Source organism: Pteropus vampyrus, unplaced genomic scaffold (assembly GCF_000151845.1).
Source record: "Pteropus vampyrus isolate Shadow unplaced genomic scaffold, Pvam_2.0 Scaffold543, whole genome shotgun sequence".
Classification (NCBI taxonomy): Eukaryota; Metazoa; Chordata; class Mammalia; order Chiroptera; family Pteropodidae; genus Pteropus; species Pteropus vampyrus.
This window is the reverse complement of record NW_011889324.1, coordinates 940,253-961,509: the sequence shown is the minus strand read 5'-3', so window position 1 is coordinate 961,509 and position 21,257 is coordinate 940,253. Positions and strand designations below refer to the sequence as shown.

General features: G+C 38.0%; 1 protein-coding gene across 4 annotated transcripts in view; it reads right to left on the bottom strand.

Annotated features, from left to right (window-relative positions):
* Positions 1 to 21,257, bottom strand: part of SYTL4 (synaptotagmin like 4) — a 66,467-nt gene that overhangs the window by 6,674 nt on the left and 38,536 nt on the right. For all 4 annotated transcript variants that reach the window (XM_023525237.1, XM_023525238.1, XM_011383823.2 and 1 more), the window contains 13 exons: positions 18,278 to 18,456; positions 17,815 to 18,030; positions 17,575 to 17,684; positions 17,262 to 17,364; positions 8,940 to 9,041; positions 8,382 to 8,457; positions 7,986 to 8,076; positions 7,764 to 7,867; positions 7,169 to 7,261; positions 5,889 to 6,067; positions 5,490 to 5,592; positions 4,792 to 4,953; positions 953 to 1,061 (listed from right to left, as the gene is read on the bottom strand). In XM_023525237.1, coding sequence (XP_023381005.1) covers positions 953 to 1,061; positions 4,792 to 4,953; positions 5,490 to 5,592; positions 5,889 to 6,067; positions 7,169 to 7,261; positions 7,764 to 7,867; positions 7,986 to 8,076; positions 8,382 to 8,457; positions 8,940 to 9,041; positions 17,262 to 17,364; positions 17,575 to 17,684; positions 17,815 to 18,030; positions 18,278 to 18,387 — 1,558 coding nt within the window. In that variant the 5' untranslated portion in view covers positions 18,388 to 18,456. The remainder of the gene's footprint in view (positions 1 to 952; positions 1,062 to 4,791; positions 4,954 to 5,489; positions 5,593 to 5,888; positions 6,068 to 7,168; positions 7,262 to 7,763; positions 7,868 to 7,985; positions 8,077 to 8,381; positions 8,458 to 8,939; positions 9,042 to 17,261; positions 17,365 to 17,574; positions 17,685 to 17,814; positions 18,031 to 18,277; positions 18,457 to 21,257) is intronic.

The following is a 21,257-nucleotide window of genomic DNA, read 5'->3' as shown; positions in this document are numbered from 1 at the left end:
ATAATGTTGCTTTCCCCTGTGGTTCTACCCTTGCCTCTCTTCTCTAGTCATTTTGTACAACCTCCTTGGGGATGTCATTGATTTCCTACATCCCATAGTTAGACCTTGCTGCAGGTATCTTTTTAAGAACCTTGGCTTCCCATTGCCCATGGATCAAGTTCAACTCTTTACCATTACATTTAAGGTCCTTTTCAGTCAGGCTCCAGCCTCATCAACAATTCCATTCCCACTCCCACATCTACATAGCTCCAGCTCCACCTAAGTAAGTTCATTCCCTCACACTCATATACACCCCATATTTACGATGCCTTTTAAAAACCTTTGCACATACTATCTCGTCTTCTGGAAATGCTCTTCTTACCCCATGCTCTTTCTTTTTTTGCCTTGTAAAGTCTTAAGTCCAGTTTCAACATTCCTTCCTCTTTAAAGCTCTCCCAAATGTAACCAGACAGAATTCATCACTCCTGTATCCACGTTCTTTTAGCATATGGCTTTCTTGCTAAACTAAGCTCCTTGAGGAAGGGCAAATATCATCTCTAATTCATCTACATTTCCATAGTCGCTACCACAGTGCCTGGCATATTGATTTACTCTTCCTCAGCCTTCAAATTTCTGTCCCTTATACTTCTCCACCACTTCCAACCACTCTTTCTCAGCTCCAAAGTTTCTGTTCTGTTCTGCGCTCTTAGTAGCTTATCACAGCTGGACCATAACCAAGTCAAGTGTAATGGCCTAAAAAAAAAAAATGGAAAGTCAACCCTAAGGCATTCTCTTCTGGTTGAAAAATGCAGAAAAGGCTTACTTAGTAAGTAAAGGATCTTCCCTAGAAGACGATCCCAAGCTCATCTCAACCTGGTCTCTCTAACAGTGCTAGCCAACAGTGCCCGCACCACCTCACACAGATGCTTTGCAAAAAATAAAGGCTAAACCCATGGCCCCAAAGAAAACTCACTCTTTTTCCGGTCACTTCCAACAGGGAGTTTGGAGGCTGGGATGTATTTCAATGAAACCACCAATTCGCCTTTGTGTGATGGCAAGCCAGTTGGGGACTCAGTATTGATCTGAAAAACAGGGAAACCCAACAGGTCAAGATGGGCTTCTCAGGAGTTGTTGAGACTTCTTGCTGAGGAGAATCTAAAATTACCCCCCAAGAATAGATTCATAGCATGAGAATCCTTCTCCTTATGAATACAATCCAGGGTACCAAGGCCGTGGCAGCCACAGGTTTCTCAGGCAGTTTCTTCAGAAGGAGGTCCAGAAGAACCAACAAAAAAGCCTTCTGCAATACCCACTATTTTGCTACTTGGGGATACAATTACTTGATTCTAAATACCCTCATAGGTCTTCCAGCAAGCTTGGCACACAAACTCACAGGGCACTGACACTATGATGAAGTATCTTGCTACCAGCATTGTAATTGCCAAATAGTGGAAACAACTTACATGTCAATCAATATAGGAAAGATTAAATGAGTGATTTTAATGCCTTCATATGGCATATGGCATGCAATCATCAAAAGAATTCAGTGAATCTGTACATGCTAACATGGAAAGATATCTAAGATGTACTGTTAGGTCACCAAAGCAAGATACAGAAAAGGCATCCCACTTATATTAAAATATATTCGCATTAGTGTATGTGAATATGCATGTATATAAATAATGGTTATTATTATCACTTAAATAATACTTATTATGTGTCAGGCACATCATATTTTAAGTATATGTACTTTAAGTACATCATTTTGTTTAATCCTCAAGAATTTGTTTAATCTCTACAGATTATGGAACAGAGAAACAGAGAGGTTAGGTAACTTGCCCAAGATCACACAGTTAGTAATTGTCAGAGGCACGATTCAAATTCAGACAGACTGGTTCCTGAGTCCACACATTTAACCACTGTACTACATTGCACAGAAAAATACAGACAAACTTAACACTTGTTTCTTCTAAGGAGGAGAGTGGAATGGGGGAAGGAAAGAGGGCTTTCATGTTTTGCTCTGTATCTACAGTGTCTTTTTTAAATAAGAATGACATGTATCACTTGTATGATCTTCAAAGATAAAGTATTTTTTAAAAAGAGAACTTGCAAAGATTTGGGAAGATATCTAAGATGCTAGGTGGAACTCCATTACAATCATTTAAATATGTCACAATTTTTAATTGTACATTTATTTATATTACTTTTGATTAATGACTGTCTCTACCACTAGAATCTAAATTCCAGGAGGACAGGAATCATGCCTATTTTTGTTCATCCTAGTATGTCAGACACTTAGCAAAGTACCTAACACATAGTAGGTGCTCCACAAATATTTACTGAATAAATACAAGGGTGAATGAATAAATATCTGAGATGAGCAGCAAGTGGCCTATCATCTTTGGCTGTGAGTAGCAGAATTGCTTCACTCTATGGGATCTTTTGATGGACTCTGTTCATTATACTTTAGTATTCAGAGCATAAGCTGGTGTAGACTAGAGGTGCCCTATTACCTGCCTGTATTCACTGGACTCCTCTAAACTAGGCCCTCTCCGCTCAGCATATTGATGTCAAGATGGCATAATCCTCATTGGCTTGGGAAAATGTACCACGTACAGAGAATGCACAAAGTTTAGTGTATGAGAGAGATAGATAGAAAGAATAGGGAGGTAATGGTGGTTACCTAGGGGAAAGGGAAGGGGGTGGGGGGAGAACAAAGAGGGTAAAGGGGGTCAAATACAAGGTGGCAAAAGGAGACTAGACTTCGGATGGTGAAAACACAACAGAGTATACAGATGTTGTATTATAAAGTCGTACACATGAAATTTATATAATGTTATGAACTAATGTTACCTCAATAAATTCAATTTAAAAATAGAATAGGGAGGTAGATGCCAGGAAGAAGAAACTGGGAGGCAAATGGATTACAGGGCAAAAAAATAAAATAAATCAGAGACAATAAATGTAGAATGTTTTAAGTTAAAATATATATACTGAACACTGAAGTGGTCTTTGTTTTGTTTATAAAATGTCTACAAAATTTTAATTTCTAGATTGTGAACTTTGGTAGACACTTAAGAGTTGGGGTTTAGCCTTAGCTGGAAATTGGTGTATTTATTGCAGTAGCATATTTGCATTCTGGATCAAAATAATTGCAAAGACAAAATACCTCCATTTTAATGCAGCCTTTTCATTTGATGTAAGACATTTTTATTGGCATTAGTTCATGATGGTTTATAGTAACATTTCCAATACATTATATCAACTGTAGGCCCCTGAGAGAATGACTTGCATGACAAATGCTTAAGAGATCCTAAGTTTTAATAAGATGCTACGGTTTTGTGATAATTGCTTTCCTGTTTTTATTATTATTTAAAAGGACAGATTTAATGTTTTTCCTATTTTTTGGAGGGCAGCAGCTATCAAAATATCAGATGTACATTTCCTTTTACTCAGTAATTCCACTACCAGAAATTTCTCCTATAGTTACACTCACAAAAGAAGGCCAAGATATATTAATAGCATAGATTTAACAGCAAAAAAAAAAAAGCTGCAAACAACTTAAATGCCCATCAGTGGGTGAATAGTAAATAAGTTATAATATAGGCACATGAAAGAATACGATACAGCAATTAAAATAATTGATGGTGTAAAAAATGTCCATGAAAATGATAAATTGCTAAGTTAAAGCAAGATATATATACACGATGACGTTTACATGATCCCATTTGCGTAAAAGGAAAAACAAATTCATACGTATATATCTGTGCTGCTTAATAGAAAATTTCTATAAAGATATACAGGTAGTTGATAACGGTGGTTATTTCTAGGGAATGTAATCTACTTTTCTTCTTATATTCATTTATGTTATTTTAATTGTGAACCATTTACACATAAGTCCTTTTATTCTTAATTTTCCTTGTAAGATATGTATGTGTATATATATGCATATATTTATGTGTGTGTGTGTATATATATATACATATATATGTATATATATATTTATCATTTATTATGTATATATATATATACAGAAGAATCTTGTCATTGATAACAGTTCTGATAATCAAGAAACCTGTTTTAGCAACTTCATCTTAACCAGAATGTCAGTAACCTATTGAATGTCCATTATGTTCCAGGCACTGGTTGGTACTTTGCATATAATTCTGCAAAAGAAGAATATTATTATCTCCGTTTTATAGATGAAGAAACTAAAGCTCATGAAAGTTAGGTGACTTACCTAAGTTATTTCATAAATTAGATGACTTTACCTGCTATTTGCTGGGATTCAAATCCAGGTCTGCAGTCAGATCCCAGACACTATTATGCACACTGCTACACTCTTTCCTGAGGTGTCATCTCCATTTCCCTGGCTTGTGTGACCAAGAGCAGAGAAATCGGAACTCCATGAATTGCTTTATTTCCCATTTCTTTAGTGAAAAGGTTAGCTTGGAAAAGGAGTACAGATTAATATACGCCCAAAGGTTAGCTTGGAGAAGAGGTTCAAGTTAGGATGTTAGGATATGCCCAAACTCTAGAAGGTTAGGAGGCAAAGCTTAGCACACATATGAAAAACTTTTCAAAGGAAAACTATGGCTTTATCCTTTACCTGGCCTACACAGAAGAGATTACTCACACTTGATACACAAGTGTTATCTGAGATTACTGTTAAACTCAGAAACGCCAGCAGGGTGCGCTAGAACTCTAAAGAAGACTACATTTAAAGACGCTACTACCAACTTGTGCCAGCAGCGGTCACTGTGGACGATTCTACCTCTCATCCAAAGTATCTGAATTGTTAAAGCAGACTACCTTTCCATGCAAAGGGAGGCAATGATCCAGTTTCTTATCAAGCTTCCAAGAATCCAACTGGACTTCTGCCTCTCCGAGGAAAGTGTTTCTGCCCAAACGACCATGATGCCATACTGAGAACTGCAACATCCTCTGGGCCAGGAGAGATTCGGGGATCTCATACTGTGAAAGAAAAAGAGAAGCCCCAGATGATTAGTTAGTGATAATTTCTCAGCAATGATTATTCCAAAATCTGAGCAACTGTATCCAAAGTACATAGTCCTAAATATCAAATTACTCTAGTCCCTATGCACTTTCAGTTTCCTCACTCAAAGCCTCCATTCACTCCGATTCACAAAAACCTACCATATCCATGAGAGGACCTGGAAATTAATTTTTCTTTGAGTGAGTGAGAGAACACTGGAACATTCCAAAAACAAAAGAAAACAAAACTGCCAGAGATGCCTCATCCCAAATGACTTTTTAGACAGATTTGTGGCCACATGAACCTCCAACTTCTCAATAATCCAAGAAAGCCAGATCATCGCCTTTGTTCCCTTCTCTGGGAGGTCAGAATATGGACAGATGCCCATAGTGTAACCCCAGACACAGACATGGCTACTGAAAACCATGTCAACCAGCCACACAGCAGAGGAATAGCTACAGCTTAGCGTGCAAAACAGAAGAAGTTCTCCTTCCATCAGGGTCTAGATACTTACTTTGAGAATCTCATCATATAGTGGATTAACGGTGTCCCGCTTGATGCTGGTTTTTCTTTTTCCTTGGCGGGACTTGTCCGGCAAAAGATAAGTCTTCACATACCTAGAAACCAAGGAGAGTACTGAGTAATTCACCATCTTTTCTCAACCCGTTCTTCACTTCTCTGCTCTCTGTATACAGATGCCATGATGAAATGAAAATGGCACATTAAGTCCTCTTAGACATGCCATTCTTGCATTTTCCCAATTCTGGCCCCTTCCACACATCTCCCCTGACCACTCTCAATCACACCTGCCTGTCCACCCAGGAAGTGATAACCTCGGATCAAGAGTGTCCAGGTAGATGCCAGGGTCTGAGCTCTCATCTCAGAGCTTCAGTCTGGTTCCAGAAACACTCACGGATTAGAGCGCTTCTTGGCTTCATCAGCATAGGCCAGCTGGTGGCACGCCTTCACAAGGATGACCAGAGTCTGTGTTTGCTGCTCATATTTCAGGGAAAAGGCAATCTTGCCAGTTACAAAGATGTTCCCAAAATCGCCAGCTTCACTATAGATGCTCATCATGCTGCCGATTGTACTCTGAAGATAAAGCAAAGACAAACGTCTGCTCACATTTTTCCTCATAATAAAGCCAGTCACTCAAGAAAACAAAAGTTTCAAAAGCCCCTGCAACAAACCAGCACTGCCAAAAATCCTGTACCCAGGTTATAAGAGACAGCTGGTAGCACACTCAAAGTGGTTCAAGTTAAGAAATCAGCTAATGGCTCACTTAGGATCTTAGCTTCTCCTCTTCCTCTCTTTTGATACATTTTATTGTTAATTTTTATCTATTCTGGAAGGTGAGCAAGGAGTAGAGATAAGGTGAATTTAAGTCCATTTTGGGTAAATGTTATATATGCTATAATATTGGCTAGAAGAAGACAGTTACTAATTAAAACAAGGTGCCTTAATTATCTGTGGGTTTTTTTAATCCCTTATTGCTATCAAGAACTGCAGAGAGATGTGAATGGGTCAGAATTGTGGGCGGGGCGGGGGGGGGGGGGGTGGGGAACCCCACCAGAACTAAAAAGACATCTTCCTCTCGGGTAGTGATCAGCTTTGTAAGCCTGCCATTCTCTTCCTGTATGAGAGCGGGAACAAATGACCCTGGTTCCTGACTCTTGTTCCCCCTAAACATCATTCTTCATGCTTATGACACAACTAGGCCCTGATTCTCAAATGTCCCTTTAACATCATGATTCTGATTGGTACTGTTGCTCTTTTATCATACCCTGATGCTAATTAACCCTTCCAGGGCCCTTCTCATGACATTCACTGTCCTCAAATGTGAGATTTGGGGTGGGCACTGATGAACAAATCTGATCTTGCTTACTTTTATGGCCTGGGCAACTCTTTAAGGGAGAAGTTCCAGGTTACTGTTCACAAAACTACAATGATGCATGACTCTAGCCCTAATTACCTGACAGAAGAACCTCTAGGGCATAGGCTGAGGAAGTCACCCAGCTGTGCACTAAGACTAAGCAACCACAATCTAAATTGAGAATAGGAACGAATGCATCTCACATACCTTGAAAGAGTGACTAGGATGATTTCCCCAGGTCCTGACACTGCTCCAGGGAGGCACCTCCTTTCTCCCCATTACCCCAATATTTCTATAGCCACAGGGCTAACAGAACTTACCATGGAGGAGCCACTTCTCAGGCTGCTTCTCGCTAGCTTCTGGCGATGCAACTTCACCAGGTGGTCAATGTCTTCTTCTTCCTCTTCCTCTTCCTGGAACAATAAATATAGATTCAGAATTAATAAAAATAAGAAAAAGTTCAAAGATAAATATCCTTCCTTTAGTAGGAGCCATAATTGCTTACCTCTGAGGTGTCATGTGTACATGTATGTACGTATCCCTATTTTTATGTTCCCCGCCCCCCATTTAGGCTTCCAAACTATATTCCAACCAAATTTCTCAAATATCAAAGAATAAGAATATCTCTTTCCTATTTGATTGTCCCAACCCAGCCATCCCTTTACATTTTAATCAAAATAAATATTTATTTGAGCCTCCAACTACATATCAAGCAATGTATTGGAAGATAAAAGATACAGTGTAAGACAATTTTTTTCTTTAAGCAATTCAGCAACCAGATATATTTTAGAAATTTGGGGAAATCGAGATTAATGTTGCCTTTTTCTAAAGAATTAAACAGGTTGATTGAGAGTATCAGGTACCAAAGGCAACTCTAAATATATAACATTTGATATAGTGACCAAGGGTACTTACCATATCCACACTGAGGCCTGGGACAGATTTGCTTCTGTCTCCCAAGGAGCCACTTTCATGACCCATATCTTCTGGGCGAAGATCAATCACTGATTTAGTGTATTCTGAGTGGGAGATCAAAAACCCAAATCAAAAGAGACCTCTTCCTCTTCTCCATACCAAGAACCCATCAAAGGTACTCAGAACTTCAATTTCTAAAGGCCATGAAGGGAAAACAGCTACCTGAAGGCCTGAGAATTTTTCTGGTGTTCTTCTTGAATATCATTTCACCCTCATCAACAAATACCACATTTGGACCCCCAGGCTGAGTTTCCTAGGAAATGAAAAAGAGCAGTTGGGTAGGTAGATGGATGGAGCGAGGAAGAATAGCCACAAGAAGAATAAGGCTCAGACTTACACTAAACTATGAAAATCTTAAAGGAAAGACTATTCTTAGGAATTTAATTTAATCCTAGGAAGTAGTACAAAACCTATTTTCTCACATTTCAACCAAAACCTTAGAAAAGGCTCCCAAGGGGATCTGAACTAGAATTTGTTTAGTTGAATCCTTGATTTAAAATCTTCTTGAGAAAGAAAAGAGGAGAGAAGAAAGGAGAGAGACTAATATCTAAAGTTTACCTTTCCTACTTGAGGTTTGGGGGCAGACATCTTCTTCCATTCTGGAAAGAGGTCAGATTTATCCAGAGAGTCTCTCCTTGAGGCAAATACAAAAGTTATAAAAAAATCACCTCCTCCCATTTCCCTTCTATTTAGGGACCCAAGCTTTATGGAAGGATAGCCACTGGCTTGAGGTCATTGTAGTAAACAAATCCAGAAAGTAAATTTCACATCAGATTTACCTTGAAGGAATTCAAATGATCAGATAAGCAACTGTGCACAAACACAAACACACACCCCCATTTCTAGAGGACAGCAGCATCAGTTGCTGCTAGTCCAGGAAGACTCCTCTAAGGCACAGCAGCCTGTGGAAGTTAGCATGTTGCAGAAAGCTGTGCTCAGAGCCAATGGCAGAAGTGCAAGTGAAGACTTGCGGCAAGGTCAGAGAAAGGACTTCATTCAACTTACTGAGGAGAAAAATCAGGTATGCTGAAGGCATAGGAGCCCTGCATCCTGATGCTAGAGAACAAAATGAGAACTCAGGTTGAGTGTCCATGCAGGGACTGGGGAGGATCTCACCTGGACGTGCTATCCCAGTCAGCTGTGTAGCTATCCAGACTCTCACGCTCAGCCTCCAGCTCACTCTTTCCAGTTTTCACCTTAGGCACTTCAAGTGGCACACTAGAATAAAACCCAAGAGCCAAGATATAAAGGAGGTGGGCTCTCCTGTCGGGAGTCAGGCTTCTTTCCAACCCACTCACAACGATAGCCTAAGTGATCTAACATAAATATCTGAGTATATTTTTGAAACTGTTCAGCAGTTCCCCTTTGCTGTGAGGATTGATCTCAAACTCTTCAGTATGTCAAGAAAATCCTTATGATTTGACCCCTGCTCACCTCTCCAGACTCATCTTTCACCTTCCACCTTTCCTTATACTTTACATTCCAGAATGATGAAGCTCTCTGGGTTCCCTAATATGACAAAGCTCTCCCTCTTCCCTCTTTTCTCTGCCTGAGATGTTCTTTTCACAGTGGCCATTTTTCTTCATCAGGCTAAATCTATACCTTCTTCAGGTTTCTCCTTATATGTCCCTCCAGATCTCTCTGACCATGCCCCCACTCCAACTCTGGATTAGTAACCTTCCTATGTGCTCTTAAAGCACCCTGATTCCTTGGTAGAAGTCATTATATATACAATCATTTTTTTATGTCTTTTAAAGAAATTATTTAATTTGTTCGATAATTTGGACAAATGATTTGTTTAATGTCCTTCTCCATTAGACTGAGTTCAATGAGTTCAGTGACCATATATCTTGTTCAGGGCTGTGTACCCAATGCCTAGGAGAGAAACTAACATAGGATAGGTACTCGGCTTGAATTCATTGACTGAATTATTGACGTAACGCTCTTAGTGGGGCTTAAAACATATACATAAATAAGCAGTTTGTTTTGAAGACAGTATTCAGAAGACCAGAATTCTTTTTCAGCTTAATGAAAGATGACTCTCGGCATTGAATAGAGAAGAACTCATCTCTAATGTGAAGGACACAATTCCTGGGCCCTTTCCCTCAAGGAATTTGTGAGAGCAGCAAGAAAAGGAAACAAAATCATTCTTCCTCAAGTACCTTGAGTAATTTCACTTGACTTCCAGAACACCAAAGTCTCCTGGTCCTCTGACTTCACTGGCTGCTCCTTCTCAGTCTCCTTTTCTGGTCTTTCTTCATCTCCTAGTCCTCTAATCTTTGGATTGTACCCAGGCTTATTCCTTGGACTGCTTCTTTTCACTATTTGGAATTATTCCTCAATGATCATATCTAGTCTCATGGCTTTATGTATTCTCTACAAACTAATAACTCCTAAGTTGATCTCTCACTAAAATTCCAGACTTATATTTCCAAGAACCTACTTGACATCTCTGCTTGGATGTCCCAAACACAGCAAGCCCAAAATCAAAGGTCTAATTTTCCCCCAAACCTGCTCTTCCCTCAATTTCACCAAATGGCAACTCCCTCCTTTCATTTCTCAGGTCAAAAATCTTAAGAATCATCCTTCATGCCCATAATTTTCCCACAATACAAATCCAATGTGTTAAAAAATCTTCTTGACTCTATCCTCAATGTATAGCTAGAATCTGACCAGTTTCCACCCCCTCCCACTGCCATTACTCTTGTCCAGATCACCATCATCTAGCTCCAGGATGGTTGCAAAAGCCTCCTCACTAAACCCTTCTTCTGCCATTTTCCCCAGGCAATATGATCTCAACGCGAGGGCCAAAATGAGCTTTTGAAATATGACTCCAATATAGAATTACCATATGACCCAGCAATCCCGCTCCTAGGTATATACTCAAGAGAACTGAAAACATAGCCACGTAAAACCTTGTACACAAATGTTCATAACAACATTATTCACATTAGCCAACAGGTGAAAACAATCCAAATGTCTATCAGCAGATAAATGAATAAACTAAATGTGGTTTATGCATACAATGAAATAGTACTGACAATAAAAAGGAAAGAAGTTCTGATATATGCCACAACATGAATGAACCTTGAAAACATTATGCAAAGTGAAGAAGCCAGATACAAATGGCCACATTTTATAAGCTTCCATTTATATTAAATATCCAGAATAGGCAAATCCATAGAGACAGAAAGCAGATTAGGGGCTGGGAGAAATAGGAAGTGATTGTTTAATGGGTACCAGTTATCTTTTGAGAGTAATGAGAATATTCTGAAATTAGATAGTGGTCATGGTTGCACAGCATTCTGAAAGTACTAAAAACCACTAAATTGTATACTTTAAAAATGGAAAATAATTAATTCTATATTATGTGAATTTTACCTCAATTTAAAAAAATTATATCATGTCACTCAGAGTCCTCCTTCTCACTCAGAGTAAAACTCAGAGTCTTTTCAAGGGCCAATAAATTCTCACATGAGAATGCTTTCCCCCCCATCTCTGTCTTCATCTCCTACCACTACCTTCTTTCTCACTCAGATCCAGATTACTCAAACATGCCAAACACAAACTCACCTTAGGGTCTTCTATATCTGCTGCTTTCTCTGCCTAGAATGCTTTTCCCTCACATACTCTCAGGGTTTTGCTCCCTCATTTGCTTCATGTCTTTGCTCAAATGTCACTTTATTATTAAGATTTTTCCCTGGCTATCCTAAATAAACCAGCATATGTACATATACATGCTTTCCTGGCTCCCCCACCCCCATACCTTTAGTCTACTTCATTTTCTCCATAGCACTTGTCAACATCTGATATACAATATATTTATTTGATTATTTATTGTCTGTGTCCTCCACTAGTATTCACTAGTGTGTCCCATTGCCTAAAACAGTGCCTGGCAAATAGTAGGCATTCATAGATATTTGTTAACAAATGAATTAATTAATAAATGAACAAAGACTGAAGTAACAAAAATCTATGATATCTTAGGCAGTAAAGAATAAACTTTCCAAGTTATCACATGATGTTTGAGATGGCTCTATGAAAACAAACAGTAGGGTTTAAAATCCTAGAGCATGCAAGAGGTAAAACAGAGGTCATTTCTTAAGAGATGTGTTAGCTTTATAGTCCAAGACATAACAGGGAGCTTGAATTCATTTTTACTTCAGAATCATTATTTTCCCCCTTTGCTCCAAAGAATAAAGAACCCAAAATGGAACCATTCCTCTAGAGAGCTAGTTTAACAATGTCCCATGGAGAGTGTTTCCTGCCTGTATTTTTTCCTAAACATCAATACGTACTGATCCAGAGCTGATATAAACAACCCTAGGGCAAAAAGGCAATTATTTGACATCTGTGCAGTAAATAATAAACTAAGAGATGGGAGTCCTGGGCTCTAATTATCTGTATGATCTCAGGTAAATCATTTATCCCGCCTTCTTTTCTGTAAAAATAAGGGGATTGAATTAGATTATCTCTGAGGCTCCATAATTCTATGAAAAAGATCATTTATAACCACTTAATCTGTTTTTATGTTTAAGATAAATAAGAGGTTTCTGGGTCCAAAAAGGCAAGAGGTTATAGACAGCCAGAAGCAGTAGATTTCAGATATTACATTCTGACCGATGATGTCAGATATGTTAATCAGGTTCAGGAAATAAAAGCCATTCTTATTCTTATCCACAAAGGAAAAAGGGGGCCTCATCACCTAGAACATAGGAGTCACCCACCCAAGGCTGTGTGGATAAAATCACAGTACGGTAAGTTCTCACTTCAGGTCATCGATTGTTCTTGGAAATTGTGACTTAAAGTGAAATGACATATAATGAAACCAACTTTACCACAGGCCAATTGATATAAACAAGAGTTAAGTTCCTACAGCATATTTCTGATCACAAAAACATCACCAAACTTCTAAATAGAGACCCAAAACACTTCTAATTTTAAACAATGAAATAAATGTGAGCTATATATATACATTTAAAAAAGATTAATGAAAACAAGTTAGGTCATTACTTTCCAACCCATTTACTCCAGTTCAGGGTCACAGGTGGCTGAATCCTGTCCTGGCAGCTCAGGGTGCAAGGCAGAAACCCACCCTGGACAGGATGTCCTTCCATCACAGGTGCACTCACACACACGCACACACTCACTCACACTGGAATGATTTAGACACAAACACTAATGTTAGCCAATTAACCTAACATGCATAGGTTTGGGACATGGGAGGAAACCAGAGTACCCAGAGAAAATCTACGCAGACATGGGGAGAATGTGCAAATGCCACACAGTGGCGCTGGTTGAGAATCAATTTTTTTCTCATCAACATTATAGCAAAATGACATTGAACAAAACAACATTATTTAAGGAATTGCTGTACATAAATACAAGGAAACACTATACAGATAGCAAAAAGAATAAGGTACACCCTTAGTGTGACATGGAAAAATACTGATATTATATTTTTGTTTTTTGTTTTTTTTTTTCCTTTTACACCTTGAGTTATAACTTACAAAAACATAACTTACACGGATGGGCAAGTGTGCAATTTGATAAGTTTTGACCTATGTATACACTCATGAAACCTTTACAATTAAGTTAGTGAACACATTATCACTACCAAAACTTTCCTTGTACTTCATAATCTATCCAGCTTCTGTCACTAAAATTTAGTTTGCATTTTCTAGGATTTTACACAAACAGAATCATAGAGTATGTCGTCTTTTTTTTGGTTTGGCTTCTTTCACTCAGCATGATTATTTTGATCATCCATGTTGTTGCATGTATCAGTAGTCCACTCCTTTTCATTGCTTAGTAGTATTCCACTGTATAAACAAACCCGAATTTATCCCTTCACCTGTTTATAGACATGTGGATCGTTTCTATGTTTTTGGCTATTACAAATAAAGCTCCTATGAGCATTCATGTACGAGACTTTGTGTGGACATATGCTTTCACTTCTCTTGAGTAAATACTTAGGAATGGAATGCCTGAATCACAAGGTGGATACATATTTAACTTGTTAAGATACTACTAAACTGTTCTTTTCAAAATGACTCCACCTCTGTACAATCCCACCAGCAGCACATAAGAATTCCAGTTGCTCTACCTCTTCACAAACAATTGGTATGGCCGGTCTTTTTAATTTTAGCCATCCTAGTGGGTATACAGTACTACCTTTTAGTGATGTTAATTTGCGTTTCTGAAGTGACTAATGATGTCGCACGTCTTTTCATGTGCGTATTTCACATCTGTATATTGTCTGTTCAAATCTTTTGCCCATCTTCTATTGGATTATCTGTATTATTGAGTTTTTAAAGTTCTTTCTCCTTCACTTTTTTCACTTAACGTGCATGTAGTATAATCCTTTAAAAAAAATAAGTTAAACATTTAAGAATCCAACCCACATATGTACATTTAGATTGTCTGGTAGTCCATACACCAAAACTATTAACAACTATTTACAATAATTGTCTGTGGCAGAAGCAGTGTGGTTACTCATGTTATATACTTCTATGTTGCTTCTCAACAGTCATATAAAACATGATAAAGTTATTTGTCTTTGGCTGAGGGAAACTTAGAAAAAAAAACACAAATAACAAGCCTAAAATTCACCAGCAGCAACCAAATAAGGAAAGGAGTAAAGCCTCAAGCCATAAAGTTAAAAAACAAAAAACATGGCTATGAAATCAGAAGAGATTTAGCTCAGCAAAACTCCTTCCAATGTGGAGATATGAAGACTAAGTGAGTGAGCAGGCAGTCCTGGGATGTCAAGGAAAACAAAGTACTCAAAATGTGTAGTCCTAGGTAGCCCTTGGGGACCCCAACAGAGGCAGACAAGACAGCTGGGGTATATCATCTCTCAGGGCACTGGTATGAACTAGAGGATACATCCAGAGCTGAATTAAGTGAGCTGAGACATAAGAGAATTTTAGGACACCAAAACCCAGGACCCCAAAGTTGCCTTTTGCCCCTTTGCAGGGCTACAAAAAAAGAAGTATATAGAAAGCAATATTCTATCCTTAAACTGAAGTGTACTTAGGTGCAGGAGGGAAAGCTAAATTGTTTCAAGTCGAGATGAGAAGACTGTCAAGAATTCACACACACTAGATCAGAGCAAACAAAAGATACAGGCAAACCTTCAGATGTTAAACATGAATAAAATAAAAACAAATGGTCTGGTAGATATATAAATATGGCATGGGGTAGGGAAAAATAGAAACAACTTGAAAAATGAACAAATAACTCATTCTGGAGTAGAATATAACCCTAGGAAAATAAGCAGCCTTTACACTGCACAGGAATTTGATAAGAATATAGATTAGATAAAATGCAAGAATTCCTTACAGGATGATAAAGCAACAAAATTAGAGGAAAAGGAAGATTAAGAGCAAAGAACAAACTAAAACCTAAACAAGATAATTCATTCAAATATATTTGCTGTAAATTATATACAGCAGAAAGGAAAGGGAGCGGGGAAGGAGGAAACCAAGAAAATGACTGAAAATCAAAGTAAGAGCACAGAAGAAAGTGTTGCGCTAATCGTTAATTGCTTTCATCTTTCTCTTTTTCTTCTGAATTTAATAGTAAAAGAAAAGGACAGAAATGGAGAATAAATATTTCAATGTCCCTGGGGTGGAGAACTTAACTAATAAAAAAGAAAAAGAGTTCAGACTATACAGTACAGAAAAAATTTCCAGCAATGAAAAAACAACTCATCAAGGGTACACCACATATTAGGGAAAATGATACACCACTGAGACATATCCTTGTTAAGTTACTAAACTTCAAGAAAAAGAAAAAGTATTTGTCAGACATATCCAGAAACACACACACACACACACACACACACACACACACACACACACACACACACACAGAGTTACCTGTAAGGGAGGAGGCTAGCTAGACTCAGATAACTTCACAGTTACATTCAGTGGCAGAAGATAATAGACTAATCTCTACAACATTCTGAAGGAAAGAAAGTGTGACCCAAGAATATAATATCTAGCCAAGATACTGTTCAAGTATAAAGGCACTAGGCAGACATTCTCAACATGAAAGAATGAAATAAAAATAGCACCTGTGAGCCCTTCTTGAAGGAACTTCTCAATAATAAAATCCAGACAATTAAGAAATAAATCAAAGAATTCATAAATACAGAGAACCATGGTACGCCAGTTAAGCATACAATTCTTTTAAATATGAACTAAAACTAAACAAATAGATATAACAGGCAGATGATCTGACAGCATAACAATGCAAATGACATAAGTCCTGACAAAGTAAAAATAATTTGAGTAATAAAAATTGGGAGTAAGGGAAAAAGTTGGAAGTGTAAGAAATCTAATCTCCTTTCATAGCAGAGTCCACGGATAATGTTTAATATTGAAACGGGTAGATTTAAAAATGACTAAATGATTGTTTGACCCAGCAACTCTACTCCTAGGCATCTATCTACCTAAGAGAAATTAAAACTTAAGTCCAAACAAAAATTCATAATGAATGTTTATAACAGCATTGCTCATAAGAACCCCAAAGTGGAAACAACCCAAATGTCCACGGACAGAGAAAATGGATAAACAAATGTGATATCTACACATAATGAAATATTATTTGGAAATAAAAAGAAATGAAAAGCTGATACATGCTACCACATGGATAAACCTTTAAAACATTATGTTAAGTGAGAGAAGACAGTAAGAAGGACCACATCTTATGATTCCATTTAAGTAAAATGTCCAGAATAGGCAAACATATAGAAATAGAAAGTAGAACAGTGATTGCTTAGGGATACAGAAGGAGATGGAGGTTGGGGTGAGTGATAGCTAAAGGGTACAGGGTTTCTTTTCAAGGTGATGAAAACTCTTAAAATCAATGGAGGTGATGGTTGCACAATTCTGTGAATATACTAAAAAACACTGCATTGTACACCACAAATGGGTTGAATTTTATGGTATGTGAATTGTATCTCGAAACGGTTCTTAACAAAAAGACATTAGAAAAAAGTGACTATCTGCTCGATGTTTTCATAATACTTTTTTCTTAAGCTTAGAGGGGTATTAATGATTAATACCTCTTATGGTAAATATTTGTCTGAAGATTCTCAATTCTTCAACTGTGTATTTCAGTGTTTTATTCTGCTAAATCCAAGCAAAATTAAACAGAATGCTTTTAATTTAATATATTATTATTCACTCATCTCTCCATCTCTATATTTTCACAAAAGATAACTGAAATAATTTTCACATAATGTGAATACTGGGGTAGTAGGAATTTGGATGCTCTGTTGCTTTCTTTACTGTTTCCTATACTGGTTAAATTTTTAATAATGAATATGTGTTTCCTATTATGAACACCTATTATTTTATAAACAGAAGTAAAACATAATAGAATTAAAATGATGTGTAGCATTTCTTTAAATGATTGTGTGGTTCTTACCTGGATGCCTTCTGTTGCTCCTGAATGATCTTTCTTCCTGGCCAGATGTCACCCATCTGTGACTGATGAAGGCAGGACTGTCCCACTGTCTCTCTTTTATTCACTTCAAAACAAACAAATGCATGGCAGAGTGGTGGTGATGAGGGAGAAAAGGGAAACACATCACACTTGCAGAAGGGATGGCAATACATTCCTTATATTTCCCACAAACAGGTTGAGCCCATAGAGGCAAGAATACGTGAGGGTTCCACACCAGAGGTTCTATCAGTGAGTTCAAACACCTCAAGGAACCACCTCCAGAAAGGTCCAGTACCTGCAGTTTTGTGGCGCAGGGACATCCTGATTATCTCACTGCCTGTGCGGCAAGCAAAGCGATTCATCTTCTGGTCATAAAACCAGTCTCCAGTTGCCTTCTTTAGCTCTCTGAAAAGGAATAAAAGAAAATGACAGATGGCTAAAGAACGGCCTTTGTTCAACAAAGGCTGAGGGGAGAAATTCTCACCAGAGCCAGGGTCTCATTTTCTCTCTCTACTTGGCCATAGGCGACACTCACATTTCCTTCATGCACACCTTGCACCTCCAGGTACCATTGCTTTCTTGGATACGGCAATCCCAGCATACCAGGTGATTACAACCCCGACAAGTGTTGGTCTTAGGGGTCAAACGGCCCAGGTTCTCTTGGCAACGGGCACAGGTCCAATCACTGTAGTGTTGGCTGCCCCTCTTGGCCCCTTTCCTTTTTATCTCCAGTAACTCATTCTTCAATCGCCTGCCAAGACCCAAAAGAGAAGTACAAGTAGATTCAGGATCTGCACAGGTTGGAGAGGGGTTGTGGAGGTAGAGACAGTAAGACTGTAAGTTCTGTGAAAGCAACAATCTCAGAGCCCAACCTGACCTAATGATGGGTTGTAAACTGTATACACTGTTCCTCTGAAAGTCAGATAAAAAGTATAAGGAAAAGTCCAGATACCATTGGTCAAAGGCCTGGGAACCAGTGTTTTTTCTGGGACTCTTACCTAATCCTTTTCTCATCTGCTTTCTGGAGCTCCTCATCTCTTTGTAGAACACTGAGGATCAAATCCCTTTCCACCTCAGACAGAAAAGAGAGGTCGAGGATCTCCGACATGACTTATTCTATGTTTCTTCTACTCTTCTTTCTTCAAAGTGACCAGACCAGGAGAGCTACCAGAGTTGCCTGAAATAAGGTAAGAACTAATTTCATACAGATAATTTACTCCAGAATATGCCAATAGCCCTAGAGCCTTTCAGTAGGCCACTTTCCCCTTTAGCCAGGCTAAAGAAACAACATAGAAGTATCTGACCTATTTACCATTCCTACTCCCACCTGAATCTTGCCCTGAAAATAAAGAGGCTTTGATTTTTCAAAAAGAAAAACTTATTCATGACCCTGGGAAACGGTTGGGTCTTTCAGCATAGGCACCTTTGTCGGGAAAGGGCACAGAACAGCTGAGTCAAACTCCTCCTCCACCAAACAGATCCTCAATCATTCAATTTTCAATACTTTAAATGTTTTGAAGTCCTAAGTCTATTAAACACAAATAATCAGACAGCTGGTCTCTGACGTGGAGGAGAAAACAACATGGGGACTCCTGCCAGTTGAGGCCAATTTCTCTTTTACAGACCAGGACTCAGTCAGCTTTCTGCTACACGGAAAAACTTCCACCACCTATTCTATTTCCCAAATTTCTTATTGCTAACACTACCTCAAGGACATCTTAACTCATTATACGCATATTTGTTGAGCACCCACTCTGACAGGCATCATGCAAAGTGCTGGTGATACAGAGATGAATAAAACAGTTCCTGTCCTTAAATATTCACAGAGTGCTAGGGGAGACAGATATACATAAACACAGTACAATGTACTAAGTGTTATGAGAGAAATAATAAATTAAGTGCTATAGAACTTAGAGAAGGAAATAACTAATTCTATCTTGCATAGAGAGGGGAGAGAGTTATATATATATATGGAAAGTTTAATGGGATAGGTGGATTTTGCCTTATAGAAAAGTATATGTTGGTGGGAGGTGAATGGTAGGAGAGAGAGGTCTGCGCCAGATTATATAACTCTCAAATACTCTTAACAATTAAGAATTTTAAAATCCATTAGATAGACAATAGAAATCCATCAAACATCATGTCGTTGCTTTGTTTTTGATGTTGGGCAATCACATGATCAAATTCATTTTACAGAGATCACTCTACGTATGTATGAAAGACTGATTGAAAGGACAGATGGAAGTCCAATTTGGTAGTACAAGACACTTATAAAATATGCATTATCTTAGCAAAGCAATACCACTTGTAAGAATCTACCTAATAATTCACACGAATGTGCATGCAAGGGTTACTGCAACATTATTTGTCAGAGGAAAAAAAGTTTTTTTTAATAGAGGCATCATTAAACCAAATAATACTTCCATATAACAGCATCCTATGCAGCCATTAAAAATGTGGTAGATCTGTATGAAAATACATTCTTGAGTGAAAAAAAGTAGTTGTAGGGCAATATTGAATGATTTCTTTGGTAAAGTATTTATACATTTGTGTATGCAAAGAAAAAGGTCTAGAACAAAAACCCTTATTATTGGTTTCTCTTAGGGAGTAGAATTGGGAGGGGCAACTTACACTTTTTTATATAGTTCTGACTTTTTACACATATGTCTTACTTTTAAATATCAACAAAGAAAACAATTTAAAGGAAAGAGGGATTATTGTAATAGTCCAGACAAAAGACAACGTAGATTTACTAACTATACCTCTAGTTTCTCATCTACAAAATAGCCTACCTCACAAAGTTGTCAAGAAAATGAAATAATTTATGTTAAAGGGCCAAGCACAATGTTTGGGAACACATGTTTGGAATACACATACTAGCTGAATCTGCTACAGGGCAGGCCTAAAGCAGGGCAGCAAGACGAAAGAACAGAGAATAGGTTTAAGAAGCAGAACTGACATAGTTGAATAACTGATTGAGGGAGAGGATGAAAAATGTGAAGCCAAAGATGTCTACCTCACATGTTTAGGTCAAACAACTGACTGGCTAGTAACGGTACTGACAGAGATAGGGACTATAAGAGAAGAAATGGGTTTAGAAGTAAGGCAAGTTTTGTTTTAGTTTTATTGAGTTTGTACTGCATACAACATATCCAAGTAATTGGGCTCAGGAAGTAGATGGAGGTACAGGGCTGGACCTCGAGAAGAGAGACTATATGTGAAAATGTAGATTTGGTAGTCACGGAAGTCAAAGAGCCCAGGAGAGAGAGAATGAGAAAAGAGATGAGGTTCATACTTACCTTCTCTGCTCTCCCTTGAAACTAGAAAACAAGCCCTTTTTGCTTTGATTCTTTTTTTACTAATTACCTACAGGACAACAGAAATATAAACAACACAGCAAAGCTATACAGGTACCTGAAACCTCAACATTGTCTCGACTTGGCTATTTCCTGGTCTTTATCAAACTATACAATGCTAACTAACCCTCTTTCATAGGCCCTTTCTTAGAGAGTCTTAAGGAAGACTTCTTAGTCCTCATTCCCAAGTAGAATATATATTCTCCATGAGAACAAGGACTTCTTCGATATTCTTCTATGTATCTGGCTCAGTACCTAACATAATATTTGGCACACAGTGTTGCATATGCCCCCACTATTGTTGACCATCATTACTGTCGTCATCACCCCAACAATTCCATTTATTGAGAATTTACTATATTCCAAGCAACAAGTACTTTACATATATTAACCAATTTAATCCTCACAAAAACTCAGAGGGTGAGGTATTATTATTATCCTAATTTTATAAATAAGGACTCAGGAGAGGTTAGGTTAATTTGCCCAAGAATAAACTCTAAGTAAGTGAAGTTGCTGGAATGCAAGCCCAAACTATCTTATTCTAGAGCTAGTGCTCTACTGGCTCAGATCAGGCAGGATCCTATCCAAAGCAATTATAAAATATTGCACAGAGCAAGAAAAT